This window comes from Spea bombifrons, chromosome 2 (genome assembly GCF_027358695.1).
Source record: "Spea bombifrons isolate aSpeBom1 chromosome 2, aSpeBom1.2.pri, whole genome shotgun sequence".
NCBI lineage: Eukaryota > Metazoa > Chordata > Amphibia > Anura > Pelobatidae > Spea > Spea bombifrons.
Window position 1 is genome coordinate 8,967,167 of NC_071088.1, and position 18,119 is coordinate 8,985,285.

The window sequence follows — 18,119 nt, forward strand, 5'->3', positions numbered from 1 at the left end:
TGGAGCTGTTACCCATGCTGCTTGCAGGTACTCCACCAACTAAACCACTGGGTTCACTGGCCTTTTACATAGGCGCTTGCTCCTATCTTGATGGGGATGGTTACAGCTCCTCCATGATGTTGGGTCCAATACAGGTAGAGGCTAACGGTCACCCAACACTGTACTTCTCCCACTGTTGCGGTGGTTTTGCATCTAAAATATTTTTATCCTTACTCACCTCCTTCTAAATACTTTGTATAGACTGTGATTTTCTTGGCTAGTTCTGTATGACCTCCGGAGGTGTTCTTCATGGTGGATGTACCTGTGAGCTGCACAGTTGCCGAGCTCGGCATGACAAAAAGTGAATTTAGCAATGATTTTCTTTTCTCCAAACGTATTAAGGAATTCCAAAAATATCAAGCAAAAAATGTTGTGAGCGACCACTACCGCAAATATCCTAAATATTTTTCAGATTCCTTGAATTAGGAGCACTTGTTTTTTTTTCCCCTTGTAATTATGTATTATAAATATATATTATTTTTTATGTATAGAATACATATTTTCAAATTTCAGATGGATCTATTTATAAATAAAGACAAGAAAACCCATTTCTGGTCACCTGCTGTTACTTCACATAATACTGTGATGCTACAATAAATAACTCCGTGTCTAGTTCTGGGCTTTGTCCCCACGGCTCCTGGCGCGTGTATCCGGCTTTGCCGTGTATATGCAGGTATATCTCGCCTATACTCGAGCCCTCTATGTCACCACCACACTTTGACTATATGGTAAAGATACCTTTATATCAGATAACTCAATTGTATTAGATTGCAAGCTTCTGAGACAACTTAGGTCTCTTTTAGGTTGAAGAAGAGAACAAATTAAGTGGGACAGCTTGTAATCTAGTGGAAATCGCGTAGTCAATAACCTCATTTGTTTTCTGTAACAAAATGAAAGGGCTTTGAAGGGTTAACAGTTGGCAGACGAACCTGCTTGGGCTCATGCTCAGCTCAAGTGAGCCCGGTCCGTGGTCTGACTCAACTCAAGCTCAGCCCGCGGTGTTATACAGCTGGTTTACCCGTCTAGATGGGGGGGGTTCCTCTGGAAACGGAGACCACCCCAAAGGCTCGTACCCTGTGAACACGGTGAGTTCATCCATTAGTGAATAGACCACAGTGTACTCGTCACAAGACCATCCTTTTCACATGTATTTTAGTGGCTTCCTGTTTCCGCCACCAGAGTGCGGAGGGATTCCTGTCTGAACAAGTAAATAGGGTGACAGCGGGCCGGAGAGCTGACATTTAAGTGCTGCGATGTCACTTGCATCACGTTATTTGACCGTGTAGACAGGCTGGTAATTCCACACGGATATTCGCTTTGGGTTTCTAATTTTAATCTCGAGAGGTCACATACAGTCAGTTTATTATAGCTCCAGTGCTGTCATATAAACACACATGCCAACTGTCCCGCTGCGATTGTAGAACACTCGCCAATGGCTCATATGCCCCACCAGTGGCATGTGCCAAATACTGCCCAGTATGCTGAGCCGGTTGGGGCTCTCCCATGTTCTCTTATATGTAACAAGCAAGTGTTATTTTTTTAGATTTAAAAATTCTTGTGTTTATTTACTAAAGATACCAACAAATTAACACCTTTTTTTTTTTTTTTTTTCTTCCAGTTGTGTCAATTCTTACCACCCTTACTGGAAAGCTATTCTCCGCAACCACAATGTATTGTAGTATGGCAAAAAGAGTAATATAGTGTAAGGCACCTGATTTCCTAACAAAGTGCAGCAAACATATGAAAATAAAAATAACGATACTTATCTTATATTTGGGATGACTCAGCCATATATACGTGTAAAAAATAGAAATAATAATAATGTTTTATAGAATTCAGAGATCCACAAGGCTAATCTCCAAAATTTAGACGGTTCAGAGTCGGGTACGTTGAAGAGGAAAACAAGAGAAAATATTATTATTATATTAAAATGATATAAAATGTATATAAATTATAGTTACTTTAAGTATCGTGTTTTAACTGGCGTGTAGGGTCCGTTCGTGATAAGGAGACAAATCTTTGTGTCAAACGGGGGAAGATATTACAATAAAGATAAAAATTAGAATCACACATTCCTTTTATCTGGATTTTTTTTACATGTATACGCATGCGTCATCCCTAAAAACTTTGTAGAGATAAGTATCTTTATATTTATTCTTTTTTTCATATACTTTTGCGCAATGCTTTTTTTTCCCACTACTTGATTTTGAAGTATGAGTCCTCCTGGCTGACCCCGACGGACCCCGAGCTTCAGGCTGTCTACGCAATAGTAACCGATACTAAAGACTAATAAATAATTACGATAATTATAAATATTATAACGGCCGTAGTGGAAGCAAATCGGAGTTTAGAATCTTTGGGAAAGTTACTTTATCCGGAGATCCAAGAAAACGAGGAGGTCAGCAAATCAATACGCGAGAAGAACGTCTACAGACCAAACGAGATATAAATATTAGCCTGAGAATCTAAATGACCATTTATCATACAGAAGCAAATTACTTTATACTTATTATTAAAGCTGCTGTCCCACTTGCTCTGCTATATTATAGAATTACAGGAACTATTCACACTCACTTTCTCCTCTTCCCTTTTAAGAAAAAAAAACGTCTCAAGTTCTGAGAATTTTTGCATCGGAGAAGTGAAACTAAACGATGGTGTTCATGGTCACGTCCCCAGGATCCAGTTCCAGATCACGGCAGATGCTCGCTAAGAGTTACCTTTTTTAAAATGTTATAAATTTGGTCAAGTTTGAGCTCGGTCACGCACCAAACGTATACGACACGCTCGGCAAACTGAGACACAACGCGGAACACAAACAGCAGCAGCCTAACCAAGTACATACAGGAGTTTGGCCAAAAGTCCAACGGTTGGGGGATCAGGAGAGTGGCAACTAACGAGTAATGCTCCTCCTTGAGACCGTCAATGATGGAGTAGTCTCTGAGCAAGCTGAGGATCAGCCTGAGACGGTCTCGGACGGTGACATGTTCCCTTCTCAAGATCAGGCGGTTCCTGACAAACCACAAAGCATCCTTAATACAACACATCGGGCACCGAGCTTCTTCTTCTGGTTGAGATCCTGGAAAGGATCCATACGAAACCCAATGACAGGCGAGGAACGTCTTTGAGTTCATTTTGCAGCTTACACAAAAATGTCACACGAAACAAAGTTGAGACGCGCAACCGAGGACGGGCGGCCGCCTCATAGCATAGCCTGTCCCGTTACAGAGGAAAAATCCACTTTATGGCCAATGGTCATATCAAACAGGAGTACGGGTACTACGTATACGGCTGTTTTACTTCACGTTAAAGGAAAATAATTCATTGCTAAATACGTCTGAAAACTCTCAGGTCAACAACGAGCCTTACAAAGATGATGTTACCAATGCAGCTGCCAGGAAACTACTGCATGATGTAACACTTCGACTTCCTGTTTTTTTCTCTAGGACACTATAACTAAAGAGAAAACACGTTAAAATAAACAGCATCTCGCTATATAACTATATCACCTATCCATCTCTCTCTATATATATATATATATATCCCCTCATTAAAATAACAGCTTCTCTGTCGAAGTCCACCTATAGAAATCACGTCTCTGCATCACGCCAGGGAGGGCTTTAGTAACAACATCTATGATCATACCTTAGAACTCGTGGGTGTGGCCCGCTGACATCGGTGGGCGGTCCTGCTGGCATCGGGGGAGCTCCTGCTAATGTCAGTGGGCGTTTCCACCTACAGGTGGATGCATGTGGCGACCCGGAGCTTCCCAGGCATGTATATGATTGGATCTTCACTTTAGATCCCACCCAGCGTGCCCTGTGACATGAGGGTGGAAAGCAGTTACAACTGAGTGGCCCTCTGGCCCCCGGGATGCCGCCCTCTCACCCGGATAACCAACATACACTCACTCTTACACATATTTACACTAAAACATACGCACTCCATCACACCTCTCACCCTTACTGCGCTTCTGCCTCCACAACAAGGCCTATCCAAGTCGGACCAGCCATGGAGACAACTGCCCCCCAGGCCTGCCCGTCCCTGTTCTCAGGTGTCCCTTTTTCCTCCCCTGATGCCCCTCTTTTCCAGGAGCTCGGAATGTTTGCTGGGTATGAGGGTATCACAGGGTTCTACAGTCCTAAAAACCCCAATAATGTGCATAGAAACAGCAGGGAACGGGATTTATAAATTAATAATTGATAAAATACATTGTTTTCATATGTTTACATATATGTAAATTTATATAATATACGATATAATATAAATTAATTTATAAAATAATCTATATAAATGTATATTTGTGTGTATATATATATATATATATATATATATATACAAGCCCGGACTGGCCATCGGGCACACCGGGCATTTGCCCGGTGGGCCGGGCCACGGCAGGGCCGCATTGACTTAGGGACTGATGGAGCTGCAGCTCCAGGCCCCTACCCTACCTACGGCCGCATTAACGCAGGGCATAAGGGGCACCTGCCCCTTAAGCCCGCCGCAACTGCGACCGGGTCCGCCACTCTAAGGGGCCAGGAAGTCCCCACCAAGGCCGGCCTTACGGGTCTGCGGCCGCACAGGGTTTAAATTAAAACATCGGGTTTTTTTAACTTTATTTAACATCCTCCATGTTAAATAAAGTTTTTTTTAACTTTATTTAACATGGAGGATGTTAAATAAAGTTGAAAAAAAAAACCCTGATGTTTTAATTTAAACCCTGTGCGGCCGCAGACCCCTAAGGCCGGCCCTGGTGGGGGCTTCCCGGCCCCTTAGAGCAGGGCCGGCCTTTGGGGTGTGCGACCGCAGAGGGCGCCACGCTCCAGGGGGCGCGACAAGGGGGGTCTGCACCGGGTGCCGCTCATCAGGGGGTGCCAATTTGCGGCACCCGGCACCCCTCCAGAGACGGACAGTAATGTCCGCCGCTGGAGGAGCAGGCTCGCAAGGGAGCGGTATCGGAGGTCTTTAACAGACCTCCGGCTCCCTTGAGTGATTTTAAGCCGCGTTCAACCCGGCTTAAAATCACTCAAGGGAGCCGGAGGTCTGTTAAAGACCTCCGATACCGCTCCCTTGTGATCCGCGCGGCAACAGCTGCTGTGCGCCGGGGTTTGTTGTCAGATCCCGGCGCACAACACTGAAGCCGCGCCCACCACTGTCCGTGCCCTCTGACCCGGAAGAAGACAGAGAAGACAGAAGAACTGAAGAAGAGGAGCGAAGAGGAGGAAAAGGAGCTGTAAGGAGGAAAGGTAGGAAAACATTCAGTGAGAGTGGATTGGTATATATGTGTGGATTGGTGTATATATGTGTGGATTGGTGTATATATATGTGTGGATTGGTATATGTGTGTGGATTGGTATATATGTGTGGATTGGTATATATGTGTGGATTGCTATATGTGTGTGGATTGCTATATGTGTGGATTGGTATATGTGTGTGGATTGGTATATGTGTTTGGATTGGTATATGTGTGAGAGTGATGGGTGTTATGCTGTACCATTTCCAATGTCTTTTTCATGATCTAATTATGCTCTAAAAGTACATCATAACTCCCATCACTCTATACTGTTCCATACAGTGGCAGAGCTGGGAGGCAGAGGCCTTGCACCCCCACCACAGGACTCCTGAAAGGTAAGTGAACTTCAAAGAGGGAGAGGGTAGATAGTTAGGAGGGGGTAGTTGCGGCGGGCTTAAGGGGCTCTGCGTTAATGCGGCCATATAGGACCAGTCAGTCCAGTCCTGACTGGGCCTATTTTAAGGTGGGGGCCTGGAGCTGCAGCTCCATCAGCCCCTAAGTCAATCCTGCCCTGGCACAGGCGCGGTCGCAGTTGCTGCTTGCTCTGGTAACAAGGTAAGTAGGGTGAGGGAGGGGGGTGCAGTGAGAAGGGGCAGAGGGGGGTGCAGTGAGAAGGGGCAGAGGGGGGTTAGATAGTGAGAAAGGGGGAGAGGGGAAAGATAGAGGCGGTACATATTGAGAGGTGGGGAAGGGGGTTACATAGTGAGAAGGGGCAGATAAGATTAAGGGAGGGGGTAGTGTGAATGCGTATGAGAATGAATGAATAAATGTGTGGATGAATTGTGTGAATGCGTATGACAATTAATGAATTCACGTGAGGATGAATTGCTTGAATGATTTGTGAGACTGCATAAATGAATGTGTTAATGATTTGTGTGAATGATTAAATGCAAAGATGGTACGGGTGGGCTTTAACAATAAATAAATAAATAAATATGGGCTGCTCAGGCTTAAATGACCGGGCCTATTTTTTGTCCCAGTCCGGGCCTGTATATATACATATCAATCAATCGTGATAAAAGCGCACATAAAAAGTTCCGTTAACTTCACTCTATTTATTCCGCCCCATTTTTTTTATATTAATACATGCAGGGGATCTGCCCGGCTCAGGGTAGTTGAGAAGACCCCTAATAACCCGGTGACCGGTGGTCGGCCAGCTGCAAGCTCCCTTATCGCACGGCACAGGCATCCTGATGGCAGCGCACGTCACGCGTGAGTCACCCTGCGTGGGAAGTCCCCTGCCAGCAGCAGCGTGGTGGACTGGGGAGGCGCTTGCTTGCTGCGTTCCTGCTATCGTTGGCCTAGGAGCTCGCGTCCTGTTCTCGGGGTACATCTCGGAGCCATGGGGGGACCGGACACAAGATGAGGCGCTGTACCCCCGACCCCGCATCGCTGATCCTGCTCCTCCTGGGGCTGTTGCCCGTCCTGCTGGCAGGTACTGCGCCAAGTAAACCGACTGCCGACTCCGCTTCCCTTTAACATACGCGGTGCCCTTGTTATGAATAGAGGCGACTCCCATCATCCTCAGCCACATCCCATGGCTTTAGGGCTAATACAGGGCCACTGATGACCAGTACTGTAGCGCATTACACAGTGAGGGGTATCTTATGACGTAATGGAGTAACTGTCCGTTATGAAGGTTTATTAGTGTTCCTGCATCATATATTATAGATCTGTGTGATTAATAAAGGATCGATAGAGCTGATTGGCTGGAGGCCGTATCGATTCCTGACATGCTGATAGTTTTCTTGTTGTTTGCGATTGTTTACATTATATACCCTCCTTGTACAGGCAGGAGCGTCCTGCACGGATTAATAAAGCACTCGTTTGATTAAATTGGAACAGGGTGATGAGAGTAGGTGTGATGGGACGGGGAGGGGGATGTCTGTGTAATGACCCTTTGATGACCGGCGATATATTTGTTTTATTATTATTATGATCTGTTGGGTTATTGTTACGAGAAGGTAGAAGCTGTTTACACTAGCACTTGTATTGCAACTCCTGTGTGGCTATTTCATATTAACCCTTCATGTGCTGTAAGGTGTCATACCCCACTGGCGCCTGGCACTCAAAGGGTGTAATTGCTTTTTTGGTTACTTCAGGTGTACACTTTCCTGTGAAAAATTTTTCTAAGAATCTTGTAAACTGCAGAACCTGTAATAAAACCAGTTTTTTTTTTTTAAATTAAATTTCCAGGTATGGCGCCCGGGGGTATTTAGCATAGCGGAGATTTTTTTCTTTTCGCTGTGTCATCGGCAGGCATTGTGTTCTGAATGTCTAAAAATAGCAAAGTTTCTACCTCTTCCAAAAACAAAATTTAAATTAGTAGTCCCCAAGGGTATCGATTAGTCATGATACAATCAGAGCACCGGGGGGGGGACTAGTTGGCGGGGTTCGGGAGAATGGTAACCGAGCAAAAGCTCTGGCTTTTTAGGGTGTTACAAACCTTTGGTCATGAAGGAGTTAAGCTACAGCTATATCCTAACTGGATCATTTTTGTGCTTGTTTTCTGTATACTTGATCAGGGCCGGTCGGATCTGCCAATTTTGTTCTCGCCGTTATTCGTTTGCTGAACTGGACAGAATGGTCCAATGGAACTACTGCATTAGGAACGAGGTGCCGATACTTTCTTCTCTATTAAGTAAAGAAATCTGGCTGCTTGTGAGTAGATCGCGCATGTCCACCGCAAGCGGGAGACGCTTTCCGGCAGGCCAAGGAGCTTGGGGGCGGCAAGGAAAGGGGCAGACCCGACGAATCCCCGCCATGCATTTACAAGGGGACAAAAAATGATCATTTAAAGGGCGAGCTCAGCAATCATATGTATTCTAGCACAAGATCATTACCATCCGCTGGCTCCAAAGCCCTTTGTAGTGAGAAATATTTCATCACAGGCTCTACCACTTCTCCTTTCATGGTTTGTTGGCGTCGCTGCAGTTCGCTGAATTGTTTGTTTGATGCTGGGAACTTCGGAGGAAGGAGAGGAAGGAGAGGAGGCTATATATATATACTGCTCCAAAAATTAAAGGGAACACTAAGATTACACATCCTACATCTGAATGAATGAACTAATCGTATGACCATACTTGCGTCTTTACATAGCTGAATGTGCTGACAACAAAATCACACAAAAATTCTTAATGGAAATCAAATTTATCAACCCATGTGCTGGGACAGTTCTACGTAAAGCTAGACAATTAGCCCCTGGGTTATTTGCGGAATCATTTCCCTCTTCGTCATCTTGTTTTTGTTTCTATCCCGGCTCGCTTTGGTGCCAAACTACGCGGGGCAGAGGTTTCCTATCCCTGTAGGTAGACTCCGCCGTACGAGACGGTGCCGACGTACTACACCGGGAGATGTTTCCATATGGTAACCAAGACTGGGAGAGGGAATGGCTGTGGATAAATTATCAGCCCCCATGAGCTCTACAATGGCTTTTCTCTTTGGGACCAGAACGGGTTTCTTCACATTCACGGAATCCACTTTTCCCTGATGGCTAGCTTGGATTAGTTTTTGTTCTTCGCTCTGACAGGGTCTCTGAAGACTCGTTTTTTTGTCGGTGGAGGTGAGATAGCCTCTGGGTTTCTGCCCCCCCCTTGAAGATTTCAGAAGTTCCTCTGTTTGTGGGATCCCTAGAAGATCTTGCCCTCTACCTCTGGCTTCGGCTACGTAGGGATGGAGGGGTCGCCGTATCCCTAATTAGTAGCTGTGGTTCTGTATGTGGGGCCTTGGGTTTGAGCCCCTACTCATTTTGCACTGGGGGGGGTAAAGTTTCTCCTGTATAATATATTTGAGCTAAAAAAAGAAAAAAGCAGCCTAGAATATTTGATGTCTGGAGATGTCAAAGATTACCTAACGCCGAGAGGATCAAAATATACAAAATGATATCCACATTGTAATAGGTACTTTACAAGCACATTGGGATAGGTACCGACCGTGTTACTTCTTTCTTTTAGATGAATTTTTGGGGCAATTGCCTGCCCCGGAGAATGTAAAAATTCACTCCTACAACCTAGAGAAGGAGCTGAGGTGGGACCCCGTGCGTGTGCTGGATGATCGGCCCACAACGTACACAGCGCAGTATAAGTAGTAAGTATTTGCCTTACCAGCTTATAACCGTATTTTTGGTGTTTAGGGGTCACTTAGAAATGTCCTTGTTTTTGAAGGAAAAGCGCATTTTGTCCATGAAAATAACATAAAATGGATCAGAAATCCAGCGCACTCGGGGTTAATGTTGTAAATGACTATTGTAGGTGGAAACGGCTGAATCTCTTCATAAGTCTACAGAGACCCTTTATCACTCCCATCACTCCTGTGTCCCAATGGCCCTTTATCACTCCCATCACTCCTGTGTCCCAATGGCCCTTTATCGCTCCCATCACTCCTGTGTTCCAATGGCCCTTTATCACTCCCATCACTCCTGTGTTCCAATGGCTCTTTATCACTCCCATCACTCCTGTGTTCCAGTGGCCCTTTATCGCTCCCATCACTCCTGTGTCCCCATGTCACGTTGTGTTCCCTGATCCACGTTTAAGTTTAAAAGGCTAGTTGATGGTTAGAAAACCCTTTTTGCAATTATGTTACAGCCAGAAGTGTCCTTGTTTTCCATGAAAACAACTCAGTGACCCCAAACGCTTGAACGGTATTGTATATACATTTGGCCATGAAATTTGCATTTCTTTCAAAAACAAGGACATTTATAAAACGTATATAATCTAGTGACCTGAACTCTGAGAGCTCTTAGGAGTTTTACAATATGGCTACCTGTGTACTGCAAGCGCATGCGCGTAACCAGACAGCCGTCTGTTCAATATCAAAATGCTGAATAGAGAGCTTTGCAAGTGTGCATACAGCCCACCTGGCAGCCATGTTTTTTTGGGGGGAGTGGGGGGGTGGATTTAAGATTTTAAATTTTATACATTTTTCTCTTATACAGTTTCTAGCACATCTTGTAATTTTTTTGAGAGATGTACCGTATTTGCTCGATTATAAGACGACCCCCCAAAATCTAAATATTAACTTAGGAAAAAAAGAAAAAGCCTGAATATAAGACGACCCCAAAGGAAAAAAGTTTTACCAGTAAATGTTAATTCATGTAAACTATTTTTTTTAATAAAAGCTATGATTGAGAAAAATATTTTTTTTTGTTTTTATTTCTTGTATTTTCCAACCTGTCCCCCAGTTACGCACATCTGCCCCCAGGCTTGCCACTCCAATATGGCACTGTGGCCCATGATATGCCTTTTAACCCTCTATATGCCACTGTGCCCCATGGTATGCCTTTTGACCCCCTATGTGCCTCCAGAAATGCCTTATACCCCTATATCCCATTCTGTCATTTAGGGGGTTAAAATGCATATTATGGGGCAGAGTGGCATATAGGGAGGTATAAGGCATTTCAGGAGGCAGAGTGGCATTAAGGGAGTTAAAAGGCATTGTATAGAGCACTCTGCCTCCAGAAATGCCTTATACCCCTATATGCCACTCTGGCATTTAGGGGGTTAAAAGGCATATTATGGGGCAGAGTGCCATATAGGGAGGTATAAGGCATTTCAGGAGGCAGAGTGCTCTATTAAATGCCCCCTTAACGCCACTCCAGAAATGCCCTATGCCCCCATTTAACACACACACACACACCCTATACCCCCATTTAACTAACACACACACACACACTCTCTCTTTCTCTCACCCCTCTCAGCCCTCTCTTACCGGTGCTTCCAGCCGGGGCAGCGGGTTGACGTCGCCTTCCGCGGCAGCGGGAAGGAGGTGGAGTTGGCAGCGGGGGTTTGTATGCGTCCGTCGCGTATACTTTCCCCGGCTGTCAGAGATCAGAGCTCTGATCTCTGACAGTCGGGGAAGGTCTTTGCGACGGACGCAGACAACCCCCGCTGCTAGCCACACCTCCTTCCGGCTGCAGCGGACGTTGTCTACGCGGATCGCGTAGACGTCAACCCGCTGCCCCGGCAACACAGCAGGAAGCACCGGTAAGTGTGTGTATGGGGGGGGGGGGACAGGAGGATCCAGGTCCCCTGCAGCGGTGCGGGGGATCTGGATCTTAGTCTCCTAATCAGACCTCTATTTGAGGTCTGATTAGAAGACGACCCCGATTAGAAGACGAGGGGTATTTTTCAGAGCATTTGCTCTGAAAAAAACCTTGTCTTATAATCGAGCAAATACGGTACTTTAATTCCATATGATAACCCTATGTATTTAGGTCTCTCCTAAATATCTGCCACATCCTGGCCTAGGGAGGCTCAGCACAGCCTCTATAGACTGTGCGCCATATGATGTCATAGCCCGCGAGGGTGGTGATCCCGAGCCAGAAACTTCCCTCTCATATTTAATGAGGTTGTGACGTATTCTGAATGTGTTGCTGGTGTATTTTGACCTGAGTAGCGATGTTTCATTGAAGTTTTGCAGATGACGACGATGAGTATACTGACCTGTGTGTCAACGTAACCCAGACACTTTGTGACTTTACTGAAGAAGTAAGAGATACCTGGAAAGTTATATTACGAGTCCAAGCCCAGCAGGGAGATCTGACCTCAAACTGGGTCCAAACGCCTGTGTTTCAAGCAACCAAAAACAGTAAGAAAATAGATTTATGACATCTAGGGCTGCTTTGATGCTTCACTCCAACTTTGCCTATGCATTTCGCAATACAAGGCTGGCTCTCTGTACATGTTTTCTTGAACTATACCTTTAATCCAACATAGACATTTCTATACATTGTAAAGTCTTGAATATGGCTTTAGAACTACAGCCTATATATTAATTTCCCTACAGAGTTCACCGGCTGTTAAAATGACAGATCTTTAAGGGATGAGATATTTGGCCTATGCATTGAGCTAGACATGTTAGAAATGTATAGGGTAAATATTGTAGCTGAAAATGACCATAAGTATAGCTTTACCTTTATTAGTGTATAGATTGTACGTAAGGTGTGATTCATTCTTTACATTTTGCACACATTGAATACAAGCACGCAGCACACAAGCAGTCTAATGCACATTTTCATGCCCAATGTCTTGCTTCGCTGCAGCCATTCTAGGACCCGTGACTTCTCTAACATTATCTGCGTATAAAGAAGAGCATTATTCGTTGTACGTTACATTTCAAGACCCTTTGCGAAGGCAGCATCGTTGGACTGTATGTTATAACTTGAGTTACTGGATGAAAGGTTCTGATCAGAAGGTAAGACATGGACTTTCCACGTTGTGTCGGTAAAGAGAAAGGCTCTCTAATGGCTGCCATAGAGTGTTGGGGGCAGGGCGGTGGGTTTTGCAACGCGTTCTTCCCAGAATCAGCGAATCCCTCTGAGCAAGACTCTCTCGTATGAACAGATAAAGTTACCTGCTACGTAACATCACTTATGGCCACGTTTAATATAAAGTTCCGCTGTAGAGCCTGAATAGCTGAATGTGGGAATAATGCTCCGCCATCTTGGATGTAGCGACTTAAGATGAGTCTCCAATAAAACTTCTAGCTTCACTTACCCGTGCTTAGCAGAGCCGTGAGCTGGTAGGCCATTAAGAGTTTAGCTTATCCTAGACTACTTTTTGCAACCATGTGCTATTACGAGATTTTTTTTTTATGCCTTCTTATGTTTTCTTTATTTAGCAAACGAAACCTACTTTTCAAACATCCACAAGACTCGCGGATCTGAAACCTTGGACCGAATACTGCGTAGAAGTGACCGTGTTTACACAAGATATCACAGGCGAAAAAAGTGAAACTGTTTGCGCACAGCCAACTGGTCCAGGTAACGAGACTCCAATGAGACATTTTCCAACAACGCTCGCCTTTTAGTGATGACACCACGTAGGGTATTGAGTAACGTCTTCTGACTTTTTATTCATATGATTTATCGTAAATTAGAAGAGAGTACAAGAAAAGACACTCCTTAAGCATGTCTTATGCATAGACAAGCCTTTGCTTTCACTTGTACTGTAATAGCCCTCTGGCGATGCTGGGAATAGTAAACTCGCTCTTTCTATTGCCCTTAACATCTCCCCGTATGTTATAATTGTCATTGGAACAATAAATCGTACATATTTTGATTCTTTTCCATTCATGCGAGGGCAGGGTATGGCTTATCGGAGCTGCTATAACTTTCCCCAGGGTCATACGGGCTTGGTATGGATTGATTGCCATAAGATTAAATGCTGAAGCTGACCACTGAGAATACACATGGAGTGCGTGTGCGCGCCTGCTCCACACACGTGTATGGGCACACGCGTGTGTAAAATGGACAGAGTGTATTTACACTAATGTCCTCGCTGATTTTACTTTAAAATGATGGCAACAAGATGGGACTGGTGGGGAGCTGATCCAGCCACATTTCACAAGGAAACAATTTGTTTTACTAATCCTGGTAAAAAAAAAAAAAGAAAAACATATATAAAATGATTAGACTAAAAATATTATTTTTTTTTTTTCATTCCGTTTATACCTTTCAGTTGTGGTATTTTATAGATCTTTGCTTATAACCGATGTTTATATGTTTTTTATCCGTATACTTCAGCTTTGACTACTGGAGGAAGCATAGCGCTGTTTGTGTCCGTTGCCGGTCTGTGTATTGTTATTGCGGGGATCTCCTATGTGATGTACGAACATCACGCGATTATCAAGAGCTGGTTGTACGCGCCGCTGCAAATACCCGTTCACATACAGCAGGTGAGTGCGCGATTATCCTATACCCAGAGACGGGGCTCCGTGTGCTACAAGAGATTAGTAAATAGAGGAGATGGGAAGATCCATAGGTGGCTGGCACTGTTGACCCACGGAATATCACCGCTTAATGGTTTTTTTTTTGTAAATAAATATAAATATACACAATTAACATACTTTAGAACAAATTAGCAGATGGTCTATACACTCGCCAGCTTTTAACCCCTTAATGACATAGCCCATACATGTACGGGCTTAAAATGCATTGTTTTCAAAGGGTTTAGGGACCGCCCATTATCCTTAAGGGGTTAAACATGATGGATCATATGGTGTTGGTGAATGAGAGCTGTATGTGGCATACTGAGCTACATGTTCAACAAGTTTCACATACCACGAATCAGAATCTCATCCAACTGGTTCACTGAAGTCATTCAAAACGCTGCTTTTTACTTAAAATAGCAGTTTAATAAATTGTCAATCTTTTTTTTTTTTAGCTCATGTACGAATAGAATAACAGAAACACATGGTTCCCGCATAAATTAGGTATGAGCTCCTGTTCTATGTAACGTTGCTTTTCCCTGTTTATAGTATTTTGAAGATCATAATGACTTGGACCACGAGGAGGAGAGTGAATCTAAGCCGGCGGAGGCTAACAGCGATCACGTCTCCGTTGTCGAGATCGAAGTCCTACAGGAGAGCAGCCATACCTTTCCAGAAGACAGCAGTTTGTCCGAAAAGACATGAGGAGGACCCATTTAGCTATCAGAGCCTTAAGACGTTGATATTGGGTGTTCATCTCATAGGGCTCACATAAGCCATGGAGCATCAGCTCAAATACGTTGATGAGTAGCAACCCATTGCGGATTCCGGGACAACGCTAAGAAATAAAAATGACACAGCTACATTTTGCTCAGGGGTTTAAATTTGACTCTAAGAAATAGAATATTTGTTCACCCCATGCACAGTTATGCATTTTTTTTTATTTCATCATTTCCATCATGCTTCTTTGTGAAAGTAGTAACTACCTTGTGATTTTGACATTTGTTCAAAGAGACACGGACGGGGACCTATTTTGCATCCAAAAGGTGCATTAGTTGAACTGTTGGTAACTAATAAAATAAATCACAAAAGTGGAAGGAGGGTATGGTGACTACAGACCGGTGTGCCTCATATCAGGTTTTTTTTGCAAACGCCAAACTGCTTGTCTGTATTTGGAGAGGAACCTGTTTCGTATGTGATCTTTTGATGGGACTGTGACGGCTAAGATCCCGAACTACGCAAGATGAACCAATCAGGGTTCCAGCAGCACCCCGGGGATCTATGATAGGACTGGTGCTTTTATATTTTAATATGTTTTGTGTATGACGACGTACCGCTTATGTCAAAGCTGTAGTACGAAAGCTGCATTGCAAATGCAGAATATAATTGTAAAGCTCTACGCCAGTGATCAGTACATTGATCTTTTGTACAAAAATCCGCCCCCCCAATAAAGAAGTGTTACTGCTTCTTTAACATGCCAAGCTCACTCACTTTAAAGCACCTTTAACATTCTCCTTCTGCTGCTGTCATTGAATATAGTTGGTTTAACTTATTTATGTAAATTAAGCTGTCATCTGAAATAGATTTTATTCTTTATTAAACCGTGTGAAGAAAATCAGAGTCTAATTTACTCCTAAATTATGTTTTTCTGATGTCATTTATGAACACATTGATGGAGACAAGCAACATAATTTCTAACCTCGAGTGCGTTTGCGGTTATTTGCGTCATATGGGTGCATATTTATTTATTTACTTTTTTTTTTTTTTTTTTACATTCTTCACAGAAAAAAAAAAAATTGTAAAGCTCGATCGCTGATCAGCTGCACCCATATGACCCAATTAACCACATTAATGTGTTGTAGGCTTTCTTATCCTCCTGAGCCGTGATATAGTAATTTATAGGGTGGTTCCAATGTGAAGAATAGAACTGGCTTGTATTATGTAGAATGCAATGAGTCAAAAGAAAGCTCGCTGATTGAACTATACATTATACATTATACATTATACAGGGCCAGCCAAGCCCACTGGGGTTGGTGCTTCATAATGTAAAGTGAAGTCAAGGAGTTAAAAACACAAAGTCTTTAAATTCTCCCTTTAGTGTAACCCCCCCCCCCACACACACACACAATGTTAAGCATTTTTTTGGCTCATCTGACACAGAACAAGGGAAAAATAAAACTTAATCGTTGTCATTTGCAGACACACATTGCTTTCAACCATTGATACAACACATATATATATATATATATATATATATATATACTGTATATGCATTGTGACTTGTATTGACAATACCTTTACATACCATGTAACAAAGTAAGATAGTGAACTGTGCCGAGTAAATGGCTAAAAGAGAGCTGTCCAAATGCTGAGTGACCCCTGTAAGACCTTTATTTTGGGATATTAGCTGAGCATCATGGGAGAACCATAGAAGGGGGGGCTGCCATTTAGCCCCCGCTTCCTGCAATCTGATTTTGTGTGCAGTTGCTCTCTCCTGCCGCTATGAAAGTCTTGCTTTGTTTTAACGCACACGTGGGGTTTTGGCACTACAATGTGGCAGCCCCCCCACCCTCCAATTCTTCCTTTCCCCCCAAAAAACACACAAAATGTATATGAATATATTATTTAAATAATGTGAACACATAACGATAATGAAATCCATCAACTCACAAAAGTAGGTATACCAGAGGTGCAAAAATCATGTCTTAATTGGCACAGGAGTCTCCCATGATTAAACAATAAATGCTCCAATCTGCAGGAACTACAAGAGACCATTGAGACCTCCACCACCACCACCAACACGCAGACATCCTACTGTTTTATGATGTGACAGGTGGTTTGGTGTCCCTTGGAATATTATGGGTTATTACAGTACGGGTCATGCGGAATAACTGCCCTCAGTCAGGGGCAAAATAATTTAACTCGTTTCCATAAGGGGTAGTACGCTGCGGGGCGGCCGTTCATCAGATGAGTCGGTTTCTTGTATTTTATGTTTCGCTTTTCCTGATCTCTCTGCTTTTTGATACTATTCACTTGGTCATTTGTATTTGGAATAGTATTAGCGTAACAAACCGGTATAGTTTTGTAGCATAATTTGACCATCTGACCAATCTTCAGTTTGGGGAGAATTAAGGAAAAATAGGAAAAAAAAACGTAATGTGAAAACGTTAAACTTTTCTCCCTCCTTAAAGTGCCAAAATAAAACCTGTCACTAATTATTAACATATCAGACAGTCTATATGTCATGTAATAACTCCATATAGTGGATTTTAATTAAAAAGATTTGAACTTTCTCCTTGCATGCAACTTGGCGCAAAAACAGGAAGTGGGTGGAGCTTTCAAGAAGCACCCACTCTGCCCACAGGAAACTGAATTTCCCTAAAGGTGGGTTAAAACAAATGACTATAACCAATATGGTCCAAGTGAAGTGGGAGTGTTTAGCGGAGGGTGGCACCACTTATGGGTCCAAACACGAGGAAAAAGGTGAAAAGTTACATAACTGAAACATTTTATTACATGTTCCTATTTGTTTCTTTCTTTTTCTCAATACATCTATATGCATTGTACACTATGGCCAATCAGGGCCTGCACAGGGGGTAAAAAAAAGGGGGTTATGTATTAAAAAAGGGATTGTGGAGAAGCATTACAAATATTGTTTATAAACATAACAACCAGTTGCTATAGTGACAGTAACACCCTCACTGTATGATGCAACAAAGCTGTTTTGGTAGCTGTGGCTTCTCGTTCACAGGAATGACAGACACCTACAGCCATGCAGCTCACTTACCTTACACGCCTGGATACATCTCTACATGACTTACATCATATGTATCCTCGACAAACACTTCACCCCGTCCATCTTGGAGCAGCACGGCATCCGGTACTCACGTGTGACCTGCGACTGGTAAGAGAGTTGGGAGTTTCAGGGATTAATATATGATCTCAATATGATTTTTTTAAATGAATAGAACGGATGATAGGTACATTAATGATAAACTAATGGACTGTAAGAGGCAGGTATGAGAGGTTAATGTATTGTTAAGATAGGGAGGGGTAGTATGAAGAATATTAGCATTAATAAAGG

At 43.4% G+C, this 18,119-nt stretch overlaps 1 protein-coding gene across 2 annotated transcripts; it reads left to right on the forward strand.

Moving 5' to 3' along the window:
• Window positions 1-6,597: 6,597 nt before the first annotated feature.
• On the forward strand, window positions 6,598-15,650 carry IFNGR2 (interferon gamma receptor 2). Of its 2 annotated transcripts, none has more exons than XM_053456633.1 (7): window positions 6,598-6,764; window positions 9,283-9,415; window positions 11,739-11,914; window positions 12,369-12,520; window positions 12,947-13,088; window positions 13,851-14,002; window positions 14,585-15,650. In XM_053456633.1, exons 1-7 carry the CDS (start codon window positions 6,692-6,694, stop codon window positions 14,738-14,740), a joined length of 984 nt encoding a protein of 327 aa, XP_053312608.1. In that variant the 5' UTR covers window positions 6,598-6,691; the 3' UTR covers window positions 14,741-15,650. The 2 variants fall into 2 exon arrangements, with proteins under 2 accessions (XP_053312608.1, XP_053312609.1); XM_053456634.1 differs by having other exon boundaries at window positions 9,283-9,412.
• The last annotated feature ends 2,469 nt before the right edge of the window (window positions 15,651-18,119 follow it).